At 35.8% G+C, this 15,943-nt stretch overlaps 1 protein-coding gene across 3 annotated transcripts in view; it reads left to right on the forward strand.

Moving 5' to 3' along the window:
• Positions 1-15,943, forward strand: part of LOC135211116 (uncharacterized) — a 366,483-nt gene that overhangs the window by 229,137 nt on the left and 121,403 nt on the right. For all 3 annotated transcript variants that reach the window (XM_064244219.1, XM_064244220.1, XM_064244221.1), the window contains 3 exons: positions 1,252-1,332; positions 7,091-7,186; positions 13,087-13,263. In XM_064244219.1, coding sequence (XP_064100289.1) covers positions 1,252-1,332; positions 7,091-7,186; positions 13,087-13,263 — 354 coding nt within the window. The remainder of the gene's footprint in view (positions 1-1,251; positions 1,333-7,090; positions 7,187-13,086; positions 13,264-15,943) is intronic.

The following is a 15,943-nucleotide window of genomic DNA, read 5'->3' on the forward strand; positions in this document are numbered from 1 at the left end:
AAATGGATAATGACTACAGTACAGTATAATCATTACCAGAATCTCAAAGGGTTAATATGCAAGTAGTACTGTGCGTATTGTAGTTTAGAATATACTCATTTGTTGCATAGAGTGGGGTTACTTGTTGGAAAGTGTGTTTTTTCTCCTAAAAGTGCATGGTGACTGGTTGAAAGCCATTTTTTTAAAGCATTTGACCAATATTCACATTGTTGGAACTTCCATTAAGAGAAAGCAGGAAAGGGCTTTATACAACTAGTTTTTATACTACTCAGCCATTGGCAGAGACTAAGAACTTGAAGTTTTTACATGCTAAAAGTTATGTAGCTTTTGCAACAAATCATTTTGGATGTAAGCCGGGTTCGGCTTACAACATTCTGAGGTTAAGACACTTTTCAATTATACAGGCAGTCCCTGTATAATTGAAAAGGTAACGACGCATGTTTCAGGGTTATGACACAACTCCTATGTGGCAGAAGAAATATGACACCAAATATGCAAAATAATCAATATTTTAAGTTTTTTTTATGAAAAATGCAATAAAAATGTAGTTTACATAGTTCTGAATACACCTAAAGCATTAAAAGTAAGGTTTTCTTAGGATTTTTGATGATTTTCCAGCTTACAACACGTCTCAAGAACAGAACCCTTGTTGTAAGCCGGGGACTGCCTGTATAATATTTTTTTTTATCTGTCTAAATTACATGAATTTGATTGATTTTTGTAGTTTGTAGTAGTTTTTTCACCTGTGATGAAGAATTAAAGTAACAAATTATCTTTTCCTTTGTGGGTATGATGAGCTCAAATTTTAGATAGTGTCTGTTAATAAGGTGATGAGTATCTGTTGTCGTTCATTCCGTGACATGTAATCACTGTCATTACTAATTGAAAAAATAGGACATACATTAATTGTTGCAGTTATGCTGGCTGTACTTTAATTGCAGTTTCTGTCATCTTTCTTCAGATATTATTACTAGCATTGTAGTGTGTTCTCAGTGATAACTATGAAATTTATGAGAGTTACAGTAGTATAAGACAGACAGAATTTTTACTATGATTTGTTAATTCAGTCTTCTTATTATTTAATAAAAAGATGAGATTACAATAAAGCATTAGCAGCAGCATTCCTGATACTACTTGAATTACCATTTTCACATTGTATATTCATACTGTTTGATTAATTCAGAATAATATAGTATGTTAAGTTCTACTGCTTATAGCTTGGCCTACATGAAAATTTTATTGTTTTAACAGTGGTATGCCAAAAGTACGGAAGGAGGGAAGATCTACTTCTATGAAGAATCTGGGTCCAAGAGCCAATGGAAATTGCCTGAGGTAAGAATATGTAGCCCGTTTTTAGTAAAGTACTTTTGGTTCCTTGCATTTCATTAAACTTCTTTTTTCTTTTTGTAGTAATTTATTTGAGTAATAAACATCCCCTTATTTAAGTAAAAGGTTAAACAACGTATGCAAATTGATGTCAAAGACTTATTCCATTTCTTTAATCATTTACAGTATCGTGCATTATTTGTTAATTTTAAAAAATTAATCAAGTGGCCACAAAACTTCTCTACTCATTGGCATAGAAAGAGCTTTTTGATTAAAAACATGGCAGAGGTCAATTTATTTTGAAAACTAGCAGGTTCAAATTCCTGAAATAAGAGGATTTGCCAAGTTTTGATGCAAGTTGAAGAAGGCAGTTATTGAACTGTAAAGGCTTGGTGAAAAGTAGAACACACTTCTTGCCAGCCATAGTTGATATTGATTGCAGTTCACTGGACTAGATGAGAAGGGAAGAGTATAGACCTTTGAGAAAATAGCGAGTCAAGTTAGTGGTAAAGACAGTTATCAAGGCAATTCTACTCTTGTTGGATAGATGAAGGAGAGAAAGTGAGAAATAAAGAGACAAAGCCTGACTGTGACTTAGATAAGCTTGTTGTTCTCCAAAATAAGTGTTTGTAGATGTAGATGTGACAGTATAAATTAACCCTTTAACGCCGAAGGGGTGTAATAAAAATCGTCTCCCGTATGGCGGGGGGGTCTCGAAGTGAGCGCAGAAGCGGAAAAAATATTTTTTCAAAAAATCTCACCGTGCTTAGTTTTCAAGATTAAGAGTTCATTTTTGGCTCCTTTTTTTGTCATTGCCTGAAGTTTAGTATGCAACCATCAGAGATGAAAAAAAAATATAATTATCATATATAAATAATGCGATATATGATAGCGCGAAAACAAAATTTCATATATAATTGTATTCAAATTACGCTGTGAGCAAAACCGTTACAGCTAACGAGTAAATTTTGTTGTTGTATTGTACACTAAATTACGATCATTTTGGTATATAACACATTGTAAAACGATCAAAGCAACACAGAGAAAATATTATCACAAAATGATGCATGAATTCGTAACGCGCGAACGTAAACAAAAGCCGTTTTCAAAAATTCACCATAAATCTAAATATTGTTCTAGAGACTTCAAATTTGTTTCAAAATAAAGATAAATGACTGAATATTACTAGACTGTAAGAGTTTTAGCTTACAATTGCGTTTTTCAACCATTTCGGTAGAGTCAGTGTTGACCGAATGTGTTTTTTTTTTCTATCATGTTTTATTGTTGTATTCTACATGAAATTGCGCACATTTTCATATATAAAACTTTATGTAACGGCTAATTTAAAATGGCGCAAACATTACGACAATCGCACAAAAAAATTTCTGATTTTTTTCGGAAGAGTTACCGCGTGGACGTAAGGAAAATTTTTTTTTTTTTTTTTTTTTTTTTCTCACTATAAATCGAAATATTGTGCTAGAGACTTCCAATTTGTTGCAAAATGAAGGTAAATGATTGAATATTGCTTTTTTCGACCATTTCGGTAGAGTCAAAGTTGACCGAAGGTTGAAATTTTGGCACTTACCATTATTTATATGAAAATATTTCAAAACTGATAAAAGCTACAACCATGGGTTGTTTTTAGTTGTATTGTGCATGAAATTGCACACATTTCCATACATAAAACTTTATGTAACGGTTGATTTAAAATGGTGCAAATATAACGACAATCACACTAAAAAATTTATTATTTTTTCGGAAGAGTTACCGCGCGGACGTAAGGAAAAAGTTTTTTCATAAATTCACCTTAAATCGAAATATTTTGCTAGAGACTTCCAATTTGTTGCAAAATGAAGGTAAATGATTGAAAATTACTAGAATATAAGAGTTTTAGCTTACAATTGCGTTTTTCGACCATTTCGGTAGAGTCAAACTTGACGGAAGGTTGAAATTTAGGCACTTATCGTTATTTATATGAAAATATTTCAAAACTGATAAAAGCTACAATCATGAGTATTTATTGTTGTATTCTACATGAAATTGTGCACATTTTCATATATAATACTCCATGTAACGGCTAATTTAAAATGGTGCAAAAATTATGTCAAAGCGACGAAATAATTTCTGAGATGTGTCACTGATACTTTTTAGTGCGATAAGAAAGAAATTCTCGCTTGCGCGCCTGCTTAACGATTGTAAGCAAAACAACGCCTTGATCCGTGAGCTCCCAGCATCCCCCAAGGCGCGTGATTCAAAAGTTTTTGCCTGGTAGACCTATAAGTATTTTTCCGCGAATTTTTAAAAAAAACTTTTTTTTATCGACGTACCATACCTCCAATCGGCACCCGACAGACAATTTATGTCGACGTTTAATACGTCCAATTGGCGTTAAAGGGTTAAAGAGCCACATGGGAAATGTTGGGTCTCGATAGTAATGAAAAAATATTGAAATAAGGTTAACATTGTCAGAGGTTAGGAACAATATGAATAGCAAATAACCTTGCCAGAATGATGAATTCCCTTTACTAATGTCAAGTGATGGATGTTGGTTTGATCAAGTGCCTGTTACTGCAAAAGTGGAAACTTGCTGAAGCCATTACAGAAAACAATTTAAGTGCATCAAAGTTTGGACACTGATGCAAAAAATATTTTTAAGTTTTTGAATTAGAAAGCCTGAACAACTTAGTTCACATGATAGGAAAAGAAATATTGGTAGGAGATGCTCTTGCTTTATTAACAAAGATAAAGTCAGATCAAGTCTTGTGACTCAGAACAAAGCTTTTAGGTTACAGCATCTTCCACTTCTTTTGGGTGTTAGAAATATTCTAAATACAAAATATCAAACATTGGCTCAACAAACCAAGATTATTTTAGTGTAGTCTTCTAGTTGAACCATTATTTTGATTATAACAATAAGGAAGATGGTCAGCCTTTACATTGATAATGTAAAACTATATTCAATTTACGTAATTCCATCTGTCCACTCACCATTGTAGGTTTTGTGTAGATGTGTTTCTGAAATTGTAGAATGACTGTGACAAAGACGCAAACTTTTTCTTTGTTAATACGGTATATCTGAATGGTCATATGTACAAAGAACCATCACAACTTCTTATCTAGATACTAAACATAGCGATTTATATTGATAATGTAATAATACAAGCACACAAATGACGAGCTTGTGACACAATATAATAAGGTCAAATGCAAATGAACAAGGCTTTAAACAATTATTTTTTATCACATGGTAGGTGGTTATGCAAGTGAGTAAAAGGTATTTTAATATAGATATCTTGCATGTAAAATACGTATGTGAATAGGTACATGTTTGAATTAGGATGAAATATTATCTATGAGGCTATCTGGGACCTTGGGGAGGTGAATGGAATAGCCAGTGCAGTATTGGGTGGAATGCAGAAACAGATTACTCTGCATATTTTTATCATTTTCTCATGTGCATAGAAATCATTATAATTGCTCAGTGCTAGGCCTTTCAGGCCTATTTAGCCAAATAACCTATTGAACAAAAGATTTGAAATTTCATTTAGTTCCCATCATATTTAGTGTTGATTACTACATATGGCTTGAAAGGCCAGCCTAGAAATGAATAAATAAAGGTTATAAAAAAGTAATTTTGACCAAATTGGAATGAATGTGCTTAAAAGAACTCTAGTTAAGTAAAAGATCTGGAGAATCAGTAGCATAGGCCTAGTGTCATTGATCCATGCTTTGTCTTCTCGCAGCAAATGGTATTGGGATGTCCTATCATCACAGGGTGTCTCCTCTGATGAGTAGCATACTGGTCATATATCATCATAAGGGAATCACCTCATAGGACGTCATCTCTGTTAGAGATGCGCGTTTCTTGGGCAGCTCAAGGACTTCTCCCCCTGTCTACAGTGCGATTAGTACTTTGACATTGCACAAGTTGACACCAGAATATTTAGAACATATCTACGCTGAGCATTTTGTCATCAGGCATCCCCTTGGGTCATCCTATTATCTCTTCTGTCAACTTGGAAAGACCTATGTTAGACCTCTTTTCTTTGAAGTGAAGCTGGTGATCTATTCATGGTCCCAGAATTGTTTATTGGAGCAGGGGACTCCCTTCTGCCTTGTGGGAATTCACTCAGAGGCCAAACAATACAGTGCCCTCACCTGCCTAGCTCAATTTTCTAAAGCCTTGGTGGCCGTAAGTTCGATTCTCGGGCATTCCACTGAAGGGTGAGAGATGTGTATTTCTGGTGATAGAAGTTCACTCTCGACGAGGTTCAGAAGTCAAGTAAAGCCGTTGGTCCTGTTGCTGAATAACCACTGGTGCCATGCAACGTAAAAACACCATACAAACAAACAAGCAAATAAACCTCAGTTCCTTATTATGCCTTCTTCTCCATTGCCCCATCTCCGCATCAAAGACTGTTCCACATATCCTTCTCAAGATTCCGTTCTCAGACACTTCCAACCTTCATTCCAGATCCTTTGTCACCCTCCAGGTTTCACAACCATACGTTAACACGGGTCTAATAATGGTTGTATAGGCCTTCACCTTTGTTCTCCTTGATAAGATATTGCTATTGAGAACTTTGTCTTAAGCCCAACTACATCTGCCTGCTGCTGCAATTCTTAATTTTACCTCTTCCTCTACTCTATTTTCAGCTGTAACTGTGCATCCAAGGTATTTGAAATTCTCGACAGCTTCCAACCCCATATTTCCACACCTGATGCTACTCAGTAACCTCTCTTGCCTTGTAACTTTCAAGATTTTTATTTTAGCCTCATTTATTTCCAGGCCAACTTGATTTGCAGCTTCTCTAAAAATGCTTATTTTTCTATCAGATTCCTGGATGTTTTCACCACAAAAGTCAATATCATCTGCTTAAGCTAATCTATCACACATAGCCTCCCCAAGATGTACTCCATTACCCTGTGGTGTTTGTCTCGAGTCATGACCCATTCCAGCAATAGGTTAAAAAGAACTGTAGACAGTGCGCATCCCTGCTTTAAACCGCTGTCAACTTCAAAAGATCTGTTACTTCCCCTCTAAACTGTACTCTGCCTCTCATATTCCTGTAACACATTTTTATTAGGCCTATAAGCTTCTCTGGTATTCTGAATTCTCTCAGTATCCTCCACAACACCTCTCGTTGGATACTGTCATATGCCTGTTTAAAATCTACAAAGGATGCCAGAACTCTTTATCATATTCCCATTATTTCTCCAGGATCTGCCTTACAATAAATATTTGGTCTATGGTTGATATAGACACTCCAAACCCTGCTTGGTAAACCCTACTATGGTCTCACTGTGTTTCTTCAGTCTATTATATAATAATTTAGCTACAGTCTTATATCCAACAATTAAGAGACAAATACCTCTATATTGAACACTAAATATGACCCTAATCATGCTCCCTAAGTATTTAGCTAACTTTTAAATGAAATTGAAGTTACTGTAATTTTAGTTGAAAGTCAGCTTAATACATTACCCTATATAGTCAACTTTCCCCAAATAATGAACAGATGGGTGTAAAAAAAATTACTCTTTTGTAAAGAGAAACTTGATTAGTGGATATGCAGATATACTATATTTGCTGTAACTTGCTATCTACGTAGTTATGCAAGGTGCCCAAGCTTAACTATTTATACTAAGGTTTTGATCACTTATTAGGTATTGCAAGATAATCATTGTATAAATTAGTTACTATAGTATTCTATAAATCTTTTGTTCATTATATGCAGTAACATAATTGTTTTTTCATTTACAGCATGAAGATATTGATGATACACAGGATGGAAAGGAAGCTGGTAATAGGCCCTTGTCACCTGACAACCGTAGAATCTCACTCTTGGGTGAGAACCTGGTAAGTTACCTAGGAAACATGTACTACTGTATGTAACATTTCTTATCAGCCTTTTTGAGGCATGAATGTGGTGACCAGCATTTATGGACTTAGTTCCAAGTCTTTTTAGTAATTTTGTTGATTGAAACTTGAGTGAGTTAATGATATAAACAACCAAATATTTTTTGTCATATGACTATGGAAAAAAGGTAAATATACCTTCAGGTATTTACATGTGATTCCAAAATAGGAGATAGAGTGAGAGAACTTGAAGTGCCTATATTATTTAACAAAAACCATTTGCTTTATTTGTGCCCTGATGACTGTGGGGCCTCAGTGTTTCATAAACAAATTCTTCAGGTAAAGTTGATTTTGTTAAATATCCTGGATCTTAGTTTGTGCTGTGAGGAATTTAGCAGTTAATAGAGAATTGAACAGAGACCACTAACTTTTGAAGCCTTTGTAATAGACATTGGTTGAATGGTCTTTCTAAATTTCTCAAATTTAACTGGTATTGTTGACATGCTTGATCTTTGATTATGCTTGAGCTGAAGGCAGTTTTGATAAGTAACATCTTAAAATTCCTTGGAAACCTTGAGAAATGTTCCAAGAGTAAAGTTTATGGATCAAGTTAAAGAAAAAAAAATCACTTCCTATGAATAGGAAGCTTTCAGTGAATCTGTAGAATTCCATGGGTCTAAATGCAGAATATGAATCTTCTTATCTACATATCTTACAAAAAGCAATGTTATGACAAACAGGTTTTTTGTTAAAAAGTATTTATGGTAGGTTAGTTCCTCACTACAACCTAGTTAGATATAAATTACATTTCTTCCATACATAGTTGGTTTTGACAAATGTTTTATAGATGTATTCCCCTCCTGACTGCAAAATACAGTACAGGCAGCCCTCGGTTAATATGAGGGGGTTCCGTTCCTGGCTGATGCCACTAACGAAAATTTGCAGCTAACCGAAAATCGGCGATAACAGCACTAAAAACCCGCTTAACAGTGCCATTAACCGGATATTGGCGCCGTTAACCAGAGATCGGTGCAGCTAACCAGATATTGGCGCAGAAAATCCTGTTAACAGCATCATTGGACTACCCCCGTAAATCAGATAGCCGTTAACTGATGCCACTGTTAACGTGGGCTGCCTGTATTTTGTCTGGGCTTGGGACTGGCACTAACTTTGGCTGGCTTACCCTCACAATAGCTTGGTGGGACCCCAACCACAAAAACATGTACCCCATCAAGATTCAGATTCCTTCATTACACGTTCCCATACGTGTAGAACTCATCTGACATTAATATTAGATATATAGTCTTATGCTGAAGCATGGTCATAGCAAGGGAAATGCCAGTTTGACATTGTCTCCCAGTTGAAAATAATTTTATTCTTTTCTGAAATTTGCACGAGTTAGTGGTTTTTGTGTGAAGTAAACAAATTTGGTACGTAGGTGTTGGTCTAATTGAAGTTGAAGTTCATTTCTACATTAAAAGTAAAGAAAATTTTCCGGTCTGTATTTTTCAGTATGCAATGCCCATGTATTGAGACATTTCCAATTATTTTTGGTGCTATGGCAGTTTTGTTAAAAATAAAAAGGAAAAATACATTGGTTTATTCTCTTTATGTCAGTTAGCAACAAGTCTTAAAACATGATTAAAAACTGAAATCAATAAAAAGTGCCAAATCATATAAAAAGATATAATATTGAAATAAACTGAAACCAATAAAAATGCCAGATCATAGAAAAAGATATATTGAAATATATACAGTTTGATGACATAATATACATACACCAGTTTCTTATATATTATCTGGAGGTATCTGGCTTGCTATTGTTTGCCCAGATGCCATAGAATACCAATGTTTGTAACTAGCCAAACTCATTGGTATTTACTCAAATATTGTCATCATTACTTTTAATATTATTACTACTACTATATAAAATCCTTTATAAAGTCAAATAATTCCTAACATCTTGAACATCATATCATCATGTGCTCTCTCTCTCTCTCTCTCTCTCTCTCTCTCTCTCTCTCTCTCTCTCTCTCTCTCTCTCTCTCTCTCTCTCTCTCTCTCTTAAGTTTCTCGTTGGATGAGTGGTTATTGCACTCGACTACCAATTCAGTGGTCCGAAGTTCGATTCTCAGCTCAGCCAACGAGGAATCGGGAATTTATTTCTGGTGATAGAAATTAATTTCTCGATATAATGTGGTTTAGATCCCACAGTAAGCTGTAGGTCCCATTGCTAGGTGACCAGTTGGTTCCTAGCCACATAAAAAAATATCTAATCCTTCAGGCCAGCCCTAGGAGAGCTGTTAATCAGCTCAGTGGTCTGATAAAACTAAGATATACTTTACTTCTCTCTCTCTCTCTCTCTCTCTCTCTCTCTCTCTCTCTCTCTCTCTCTCTCGCTCTCAGAGAGAGAGAGAGAGAGAGAGAGAGAGAGAGAAGGAAAGGCAAGCATCATATGCACAATAAGTGTGTCTTTTGCCTCTTACTGACTGAAGAATATATGTATGTAATATTCATTACTTTATTAAGTACATTACCACACTGGATTAAATGAACGTCAGTAGAAATACTGTGCCAAATAGAGAATGGAAGGGGGTTGGGGTCACAAGTAGTGCAGGTCTGTTTGGGAGCAGGGTTTAGTTTTATCTGAACTTGAACTGTTATTAATTTTCATGCACATGGGCATAATTGATTGAAGACTTAAAATTCCCAGATGAGAGAAAGACACCAGATAATTATAAACATAATTAATCTTATGTAAAGCAGTTCTCTCGGTATCCAATATTAAAGCCTAATAGAAAAATGGGGTAGATTTGAAACAAGATAAGGCTAGTAGTCAAATTACTAATTGACTGAGAAGTAACAAATCACACTGTGCAATTCGAGTTTTATGACAAAAATGATCATTGATTGATCAAGACCTAATGACATATCAAAGTGTGGGAATGGAAGAGGGGTGGGTAGTAAGGGAGGGAAAACTTTTGGAATGGTAACCTCTACAGTTAATGCATCAAAATCTCTGTGACATTTGCACTTCAAAATTATATTCCAAAAAAATAACAATAAAACTGTTTTAGTATAGTACTGGCACCTCAACTTAATGGCCTTCAGTGTAGCAGAATTTGTTACTAAATGGACTCATTGTTATTGTGACTGGTAAAAAAAAAGGCATACTTATTAGCTATTTGTTTTGCAAGTAAAGTATGTGATTATTTTTTGTGTGTGTTAAATGTTCTAACTAGAGTGTAGAGTACAGGTACTCCTCATTTAATGATGGGGTTCTGTTCCAGCAACCATGTTGTTAAAACAAATTCATTGTTAAACGTGTTATTCTCTTTATTTCAACTAATAGCATTAATTTTCAGCCATATATTATACACAGAACTAGTTTCTGACATAGCCTACTACTTGGCAAAGTTCTGACCATGCTTTTTATCATTTTACTACTCATATATTTTAACTTCATCATTTTATAACATAATAATGTATAATTTTCTTTAAAATAGTGTACTTTATTTAACACATTTAGCCTACATTCCCGATTTAGCCTACACTAGTAAGTGAATGCAACACCAAGTCAATGCAGTACTAAACTCTTCTCAGAATCTGCATATTATTTAGCAGTGACTTATATTCTAAATTTGGTATTTCATAATTATCGCTATTAGTTTCTTCGTCATTTATATTTATTGTAGAGGGTAGTGAGATGAAAAAAATAATTACAGGTAGTCCCCAATTAACGGCGATCTGGTTTCATGGCGCTCATCTAGCGCCATAAAATAGGTGATTTATGGCACCATAACAGGCCGAGTTCCAGTTATCAGCACCATAAGGTGTCGTATGGTGCACCATAAGGCCTTATGTCACCATAGCATCCCTAACAGAGGCCCCATAATGGTGCTTATGGTGCTGATAACCAGTTAACAGCTCCATAAGCATCATTATGGCGCCATAAATCACCAAGTTTCGGTTAATGGTGGTTTCACTTCTTGGCACCCCTCGGGAACGGAACCCCCACCGATAACTGGGGACTGCCTGTAATGAATTTCAGTGATCACAGGGTATTTGAATGTTGCCGTCAGAACATAAACAAAGCACAATGCCTTCTATTGAAGGATGTGAACACTAAAATATTCCCTAAGAGGATAAGCATTTTCTAACATTGATAAAGATTTACGCTTGCACGTATTACCTCTAGTATCATCTGATCTCATGGGTGACATCAAATACCACGTTCGGTCAACTTTCACTCTTCCGAAATGGTAAAAAAACGCAATTGTAAGGTAAACCTCTTACAGTCTAGTAATATTCAGTCATTTATCTTCATTTTGAAACAAATTTGAAGTCTCTAGCACAATATTTAGATTTATGGTGAATTATTAAAAAAAAACTTTCCTTCCCTCCGCCGCAAATCTCCGAAATGCATACGTCGCATTCTCGTAATATTTGCTCCATTTCATATAAGGCGTTTCATAGAGTTTTATATATGAAAATGTGTGCAATTTCATGTAGAATACAATAAAAAATAATGGAAGGTTATGGCTTTTCTCATTTTTGAAATATTTGCATATAAAAAAATATATATAAAAAATTCGACATTCGGTCAACTTTAACTCGTCCGAAATGGTCAAAAACTGCAATTGTAAGCTAAAACTCTTACATTATAGTAATACTCAATCATTTATCTTAATTTTGAAACAAATTGGAAGTCTCTAGAACAATATTTTGATTTATGGTGAATTTTTGAAAAAAAAAATTTTTACGTCCGCGAGTTACGAATTCATGCATTATTTTGTGATAATATTTTCTCTGTGTTGCTTTGATTGTTTTACAATGTGTTATATACCAAAATGATCGCAATTTAGTGTAAAATACAACGAAAAAAAATTAACTTGTTAGCTTTAACCGTTTTGCTCACAGCACGATTTGAATACAATTATATATGAAATTTTGTTTTTGTGCTATCATATATCGCATTATTTATATATGATAATGATATTTTTTTCATTTCTGATGGTTGCATACTAAACTTCAGGCAATGACAAAAAAAGGAGCCAAAAATGAACTCTTAATCTTGAAAACTAAGCGCGCTTGATTTTTTGAAAAAAATATTTTTTCCGCTTCGGCGCTCACTCCAAGACCCCCCCGGCATACGGGAGACGATTTTTATTATACACCTTCGGCGTTAAAGGGTTCATCAGAACTAGGCTACCATAGCTTGAAACATTAAAATGGCATACTGATAATACAGTGAACCCTGGGTATTCTCAGACTCCAGACTAACGTATTTACAGATTCTTCTACAGGCAATATTCACAGGAAATTAGCCTATTTGCAGTATTTTTCAATTAAAAATATCCACAAATTACTGTAGTTTCTTATAATTTTGTCATTAAATGTGCTTTTTGTGATAAAACTATTAAAAAAAACTCCAGTATAAACATTTTCAGTTGGTTTGTCTTGAGTTTTAACTAACAAAAATAGGCAGTTTTAAGCATTTGTATAGGGGTTCCAACTAATCGTGGATTCTACCTATTCTTAGGGGGCTCTGGTGTGCATCCCCCACGAATATGGGGTCCAATGTACTGAGCTTGCTCACATGGCTAAGCATGGGTTATTATATCTCTTTATTTCAGTTTTTTGGAAGGTAATTTTAAATAGCCTTGTGAGATTAAAGGGGATTGCGCACAAAAGGGGTAATTGAAAAAGTTCAGATACTGTATATTCAAAGTGTGCATTTTGGAAAGAGAAATTATAGGGAAGTTTCTATTCTTACCGCATACTCTGCCAAAGTGTCTAGGTCTTATTCTGTGTTTTTATGCTTATGAAGATGTACTATTTGATGTTGAAATTGTGTCAAGCTGTTTACCAAATTAACATTGCTTAATGTCTTTCACCAGAGTGAACTTATTCCAAACACCAAAAAAGAAGGCTTCTTGCATCGAACATTTATAATGCGGGAAGGGAAAAAGTGCCGTAAAAATTGGACACACTCATATGTGAGATATATTCCCGTACATTTTCGTTCAGGTGCGTCAGGCGTTTTACATTTCAGCAAAACAAAGGATGATGATAAGGTTAGTACCCTCAATTTTTTTTCAATGTTCATTACTCACCTTCCTTTTAGAGATATTTGATATGGAAAATGATTCCAAGACCTTCAGTATCCATAAAAGTTGGAATAGAAGTACCTTGTGATTTTACATAATTGAAATATTATCATTTTGAACATCATTTGTTAATTATTTTCTTTTGCATAAGATTTTTAGTGTTCATAACGAGCTGTCCAGTCATGTTGTTTGCTGATGCTGGATACAAAAATGCATTATGGCCAATGCTTCAAAGTTACTGTACTTTGAATGCAGTCTAGTCGGCTGTCAATAGTTTTTCATAATGCTTGACACTAAGAATTAAATACTCTTGTGAAGTCAGTAATCTAATTTACTCTCAGACACCACATTATTGGTATCTGTTCCAGAATTGGATGACAGTTTTAGATGTAAGACAATAAACTTTGATCCTTAGTAGTACTGTGTTGATATTTATAATTTCTGCATTTATTAACCCTTAATGGACGGGTTGATCGTCGGGAGTAGTAATAACATGTTTGGGTTGGTGGACAGATTGATCCTGTAGTTAATATTATGCGCTTTCAAATTGGAAAGAATTGGGCGGGAAAGACATGCAAATACTTTTATAGCCCATAAATTCCCTAATGGCAACTTTTACACTGGCTAAAATCACGAGTGTAGTGTCTCAGGACTTCAGTAGTGTTTGTGACGTGAAGGGAGAATGTTCTGCATCTCTCTCTCACATGACATCTTTTTGTAAATTTACTCGTAAATATACCAAGGGGTTGCTGTTGTTTTTTGTTCATGTTTTTTACAATAGTATGTCAGTTGTAATTGTAATTTTACAAAGAAAATTGTAAAGAAATATTATAAAAAGCATGTAAAGTAAAAATAAATTTACTGAATCTTCTTTCTTGGTAAATTTACATAAATATTTTTCAACAAATATGTAAGAATTGCTTTTATGGGAGCAGTAATTATAATTTTACAAAGTAAAGTAAATTAATTTATTAGAAAAAGCAGATAATTTGGTACAATTTACGATTGTCCTATAAAAGAGGTCCCACAAGGGTTTATAAATTACTAGTAATTTTCAACTTCTTGTAGAAGGTAGGGAAAATTTTTTAGAATTTTTTTCTTTCACCATATATATTTGCATATCTTCCTCTTTCCATTGATGTGTTTACTCGTAAATTGGCATGCCTCAAAGTTTACCCGGCCTGCGGAGCTGCACATCGATATATTTACCCGTCCAGTAAGGGTTAAAGATAGTTCAACCATTCCAGTAACTAAGTATATAAGTGTGTATTTCTGGGCTCAGCTCGTGTCGCTGCGCGAAATATCCTTTAATCTATTGTTTCTAGGGTAAATGTACTAACACATACCAGAGAATAAATAAAATAAAGAAAAAAGAAAAAAGGTCAGTATAACTGACTCGCTCACCCTCCAGGAGGGTGTCGGTATGAACACTAGGCGAGTGAGACCACAACCACGAGCCAAATGCCAATAGAAATCTCCCACTACCAAATCCCTCCAAGAGGGGAGCCGACCCACAGAGTGAGCAGCTCGTACTACTACTACTCCATCCCATGCTGTCGACTGCTGCGCCTCTGGTGGCCATCCTTTTCAGTTAGCTCGCACGAGTCACAAGTGCTATTTTTCTCTCTGTGTTTTTTGTGCCCTTTCTTCGGATTTTCGATAATGGAGCGTGCAGCTATTGCAGCAGCTAAGTTAAGTACTCAGTATTTACGGTTAGTTGGTTTTTTCCGTCCCTGAGACAGTATTGCCGTTTTTTAGGTAAAATACGTTCTCGGGGTCGGAAGCATGGCGGCATGGTCCTGCCGCGTGATGGGTTCGTTCTTGGTCTTCCATACCTAGAACATCCCCTTTTCTTTTACGCTCTATTTTGATTATCCGCGTTATTTAAGGTCTACTCAGGTTGTCATGCATGCATGTTTATCACCTTATGTAGGCTTTTTCTATCCAGACCCTAGTCTAGGTTCTTAGTATCGGCCCCTCTGACTAGCTTTGAGTGGTAGACTTGCAATTCGGGTTAGTCGTACACTCCTGGATTTTTTCTCCTGCTATTTTACCTTCTTTCTTTCATTTTTATTTTTATTTTTATTTTTATATGTATTTGTCATTATTAGGTTAGTTTGGCGTCTGGCTTAGCCTAGGTCCCGGCTCGCAGAGCCTATCCTACCACTGATCAGTTCGGTTGCTTCCACATAGCTTCTCTCTGATCAGTTGGTTTTAGCCCTATGGGCCTATATGCTACCACGACGCTTTTAGTTCAGGTTTCAGGTTGCTTCCCGATTAGCTTCTCTTCTGGATCAGTTGGTTGGCCTAGGTTGGGTTACCGTATCTCAGTTTACCGCCTCGTGGTCACTGCGTGATCACGGGTCAGCCAGACGCCTGCCCAGTCCCCTCTCCCCCTATCCCGCTCTCCCATAGAGTCGGGCGGGGGTGGGTCGGTCTGTCCTTGCTCGCCTCACATACCCGAGCCTGCCTCCCCCTCTCCCCTCCACCGGAGGGGCTAGGGAGTCGGACAGACCCAGACTGGTTCCGACCTCTCCGCTTCTCGGTCCGGCCGGGTGGTACGTTGTGGGGGGGCCCTGGCCTTCCCCCCCCTCCGTTACTGCCTTGTCGCTCCGGGTTAGCTCGAGCCTGTATGTCCTCCGCCCTT

Source organism: Macrobrachium nipponense, chromosome 4 (assembly GCF_015104395.2).
Source record: "Macrobrachium nipponense isolate FS-2020 chromosome 4, ASM1510439v2, whole genome shotgun sequence".
In the NCBI taxonomy this organism is placed as follows: Eukaryota; Metazoa; Arthropoda; class Malacostraca; order Decapoda; family Palaemonidae; genus Macrobrachium; species Macrobrachium nipponense.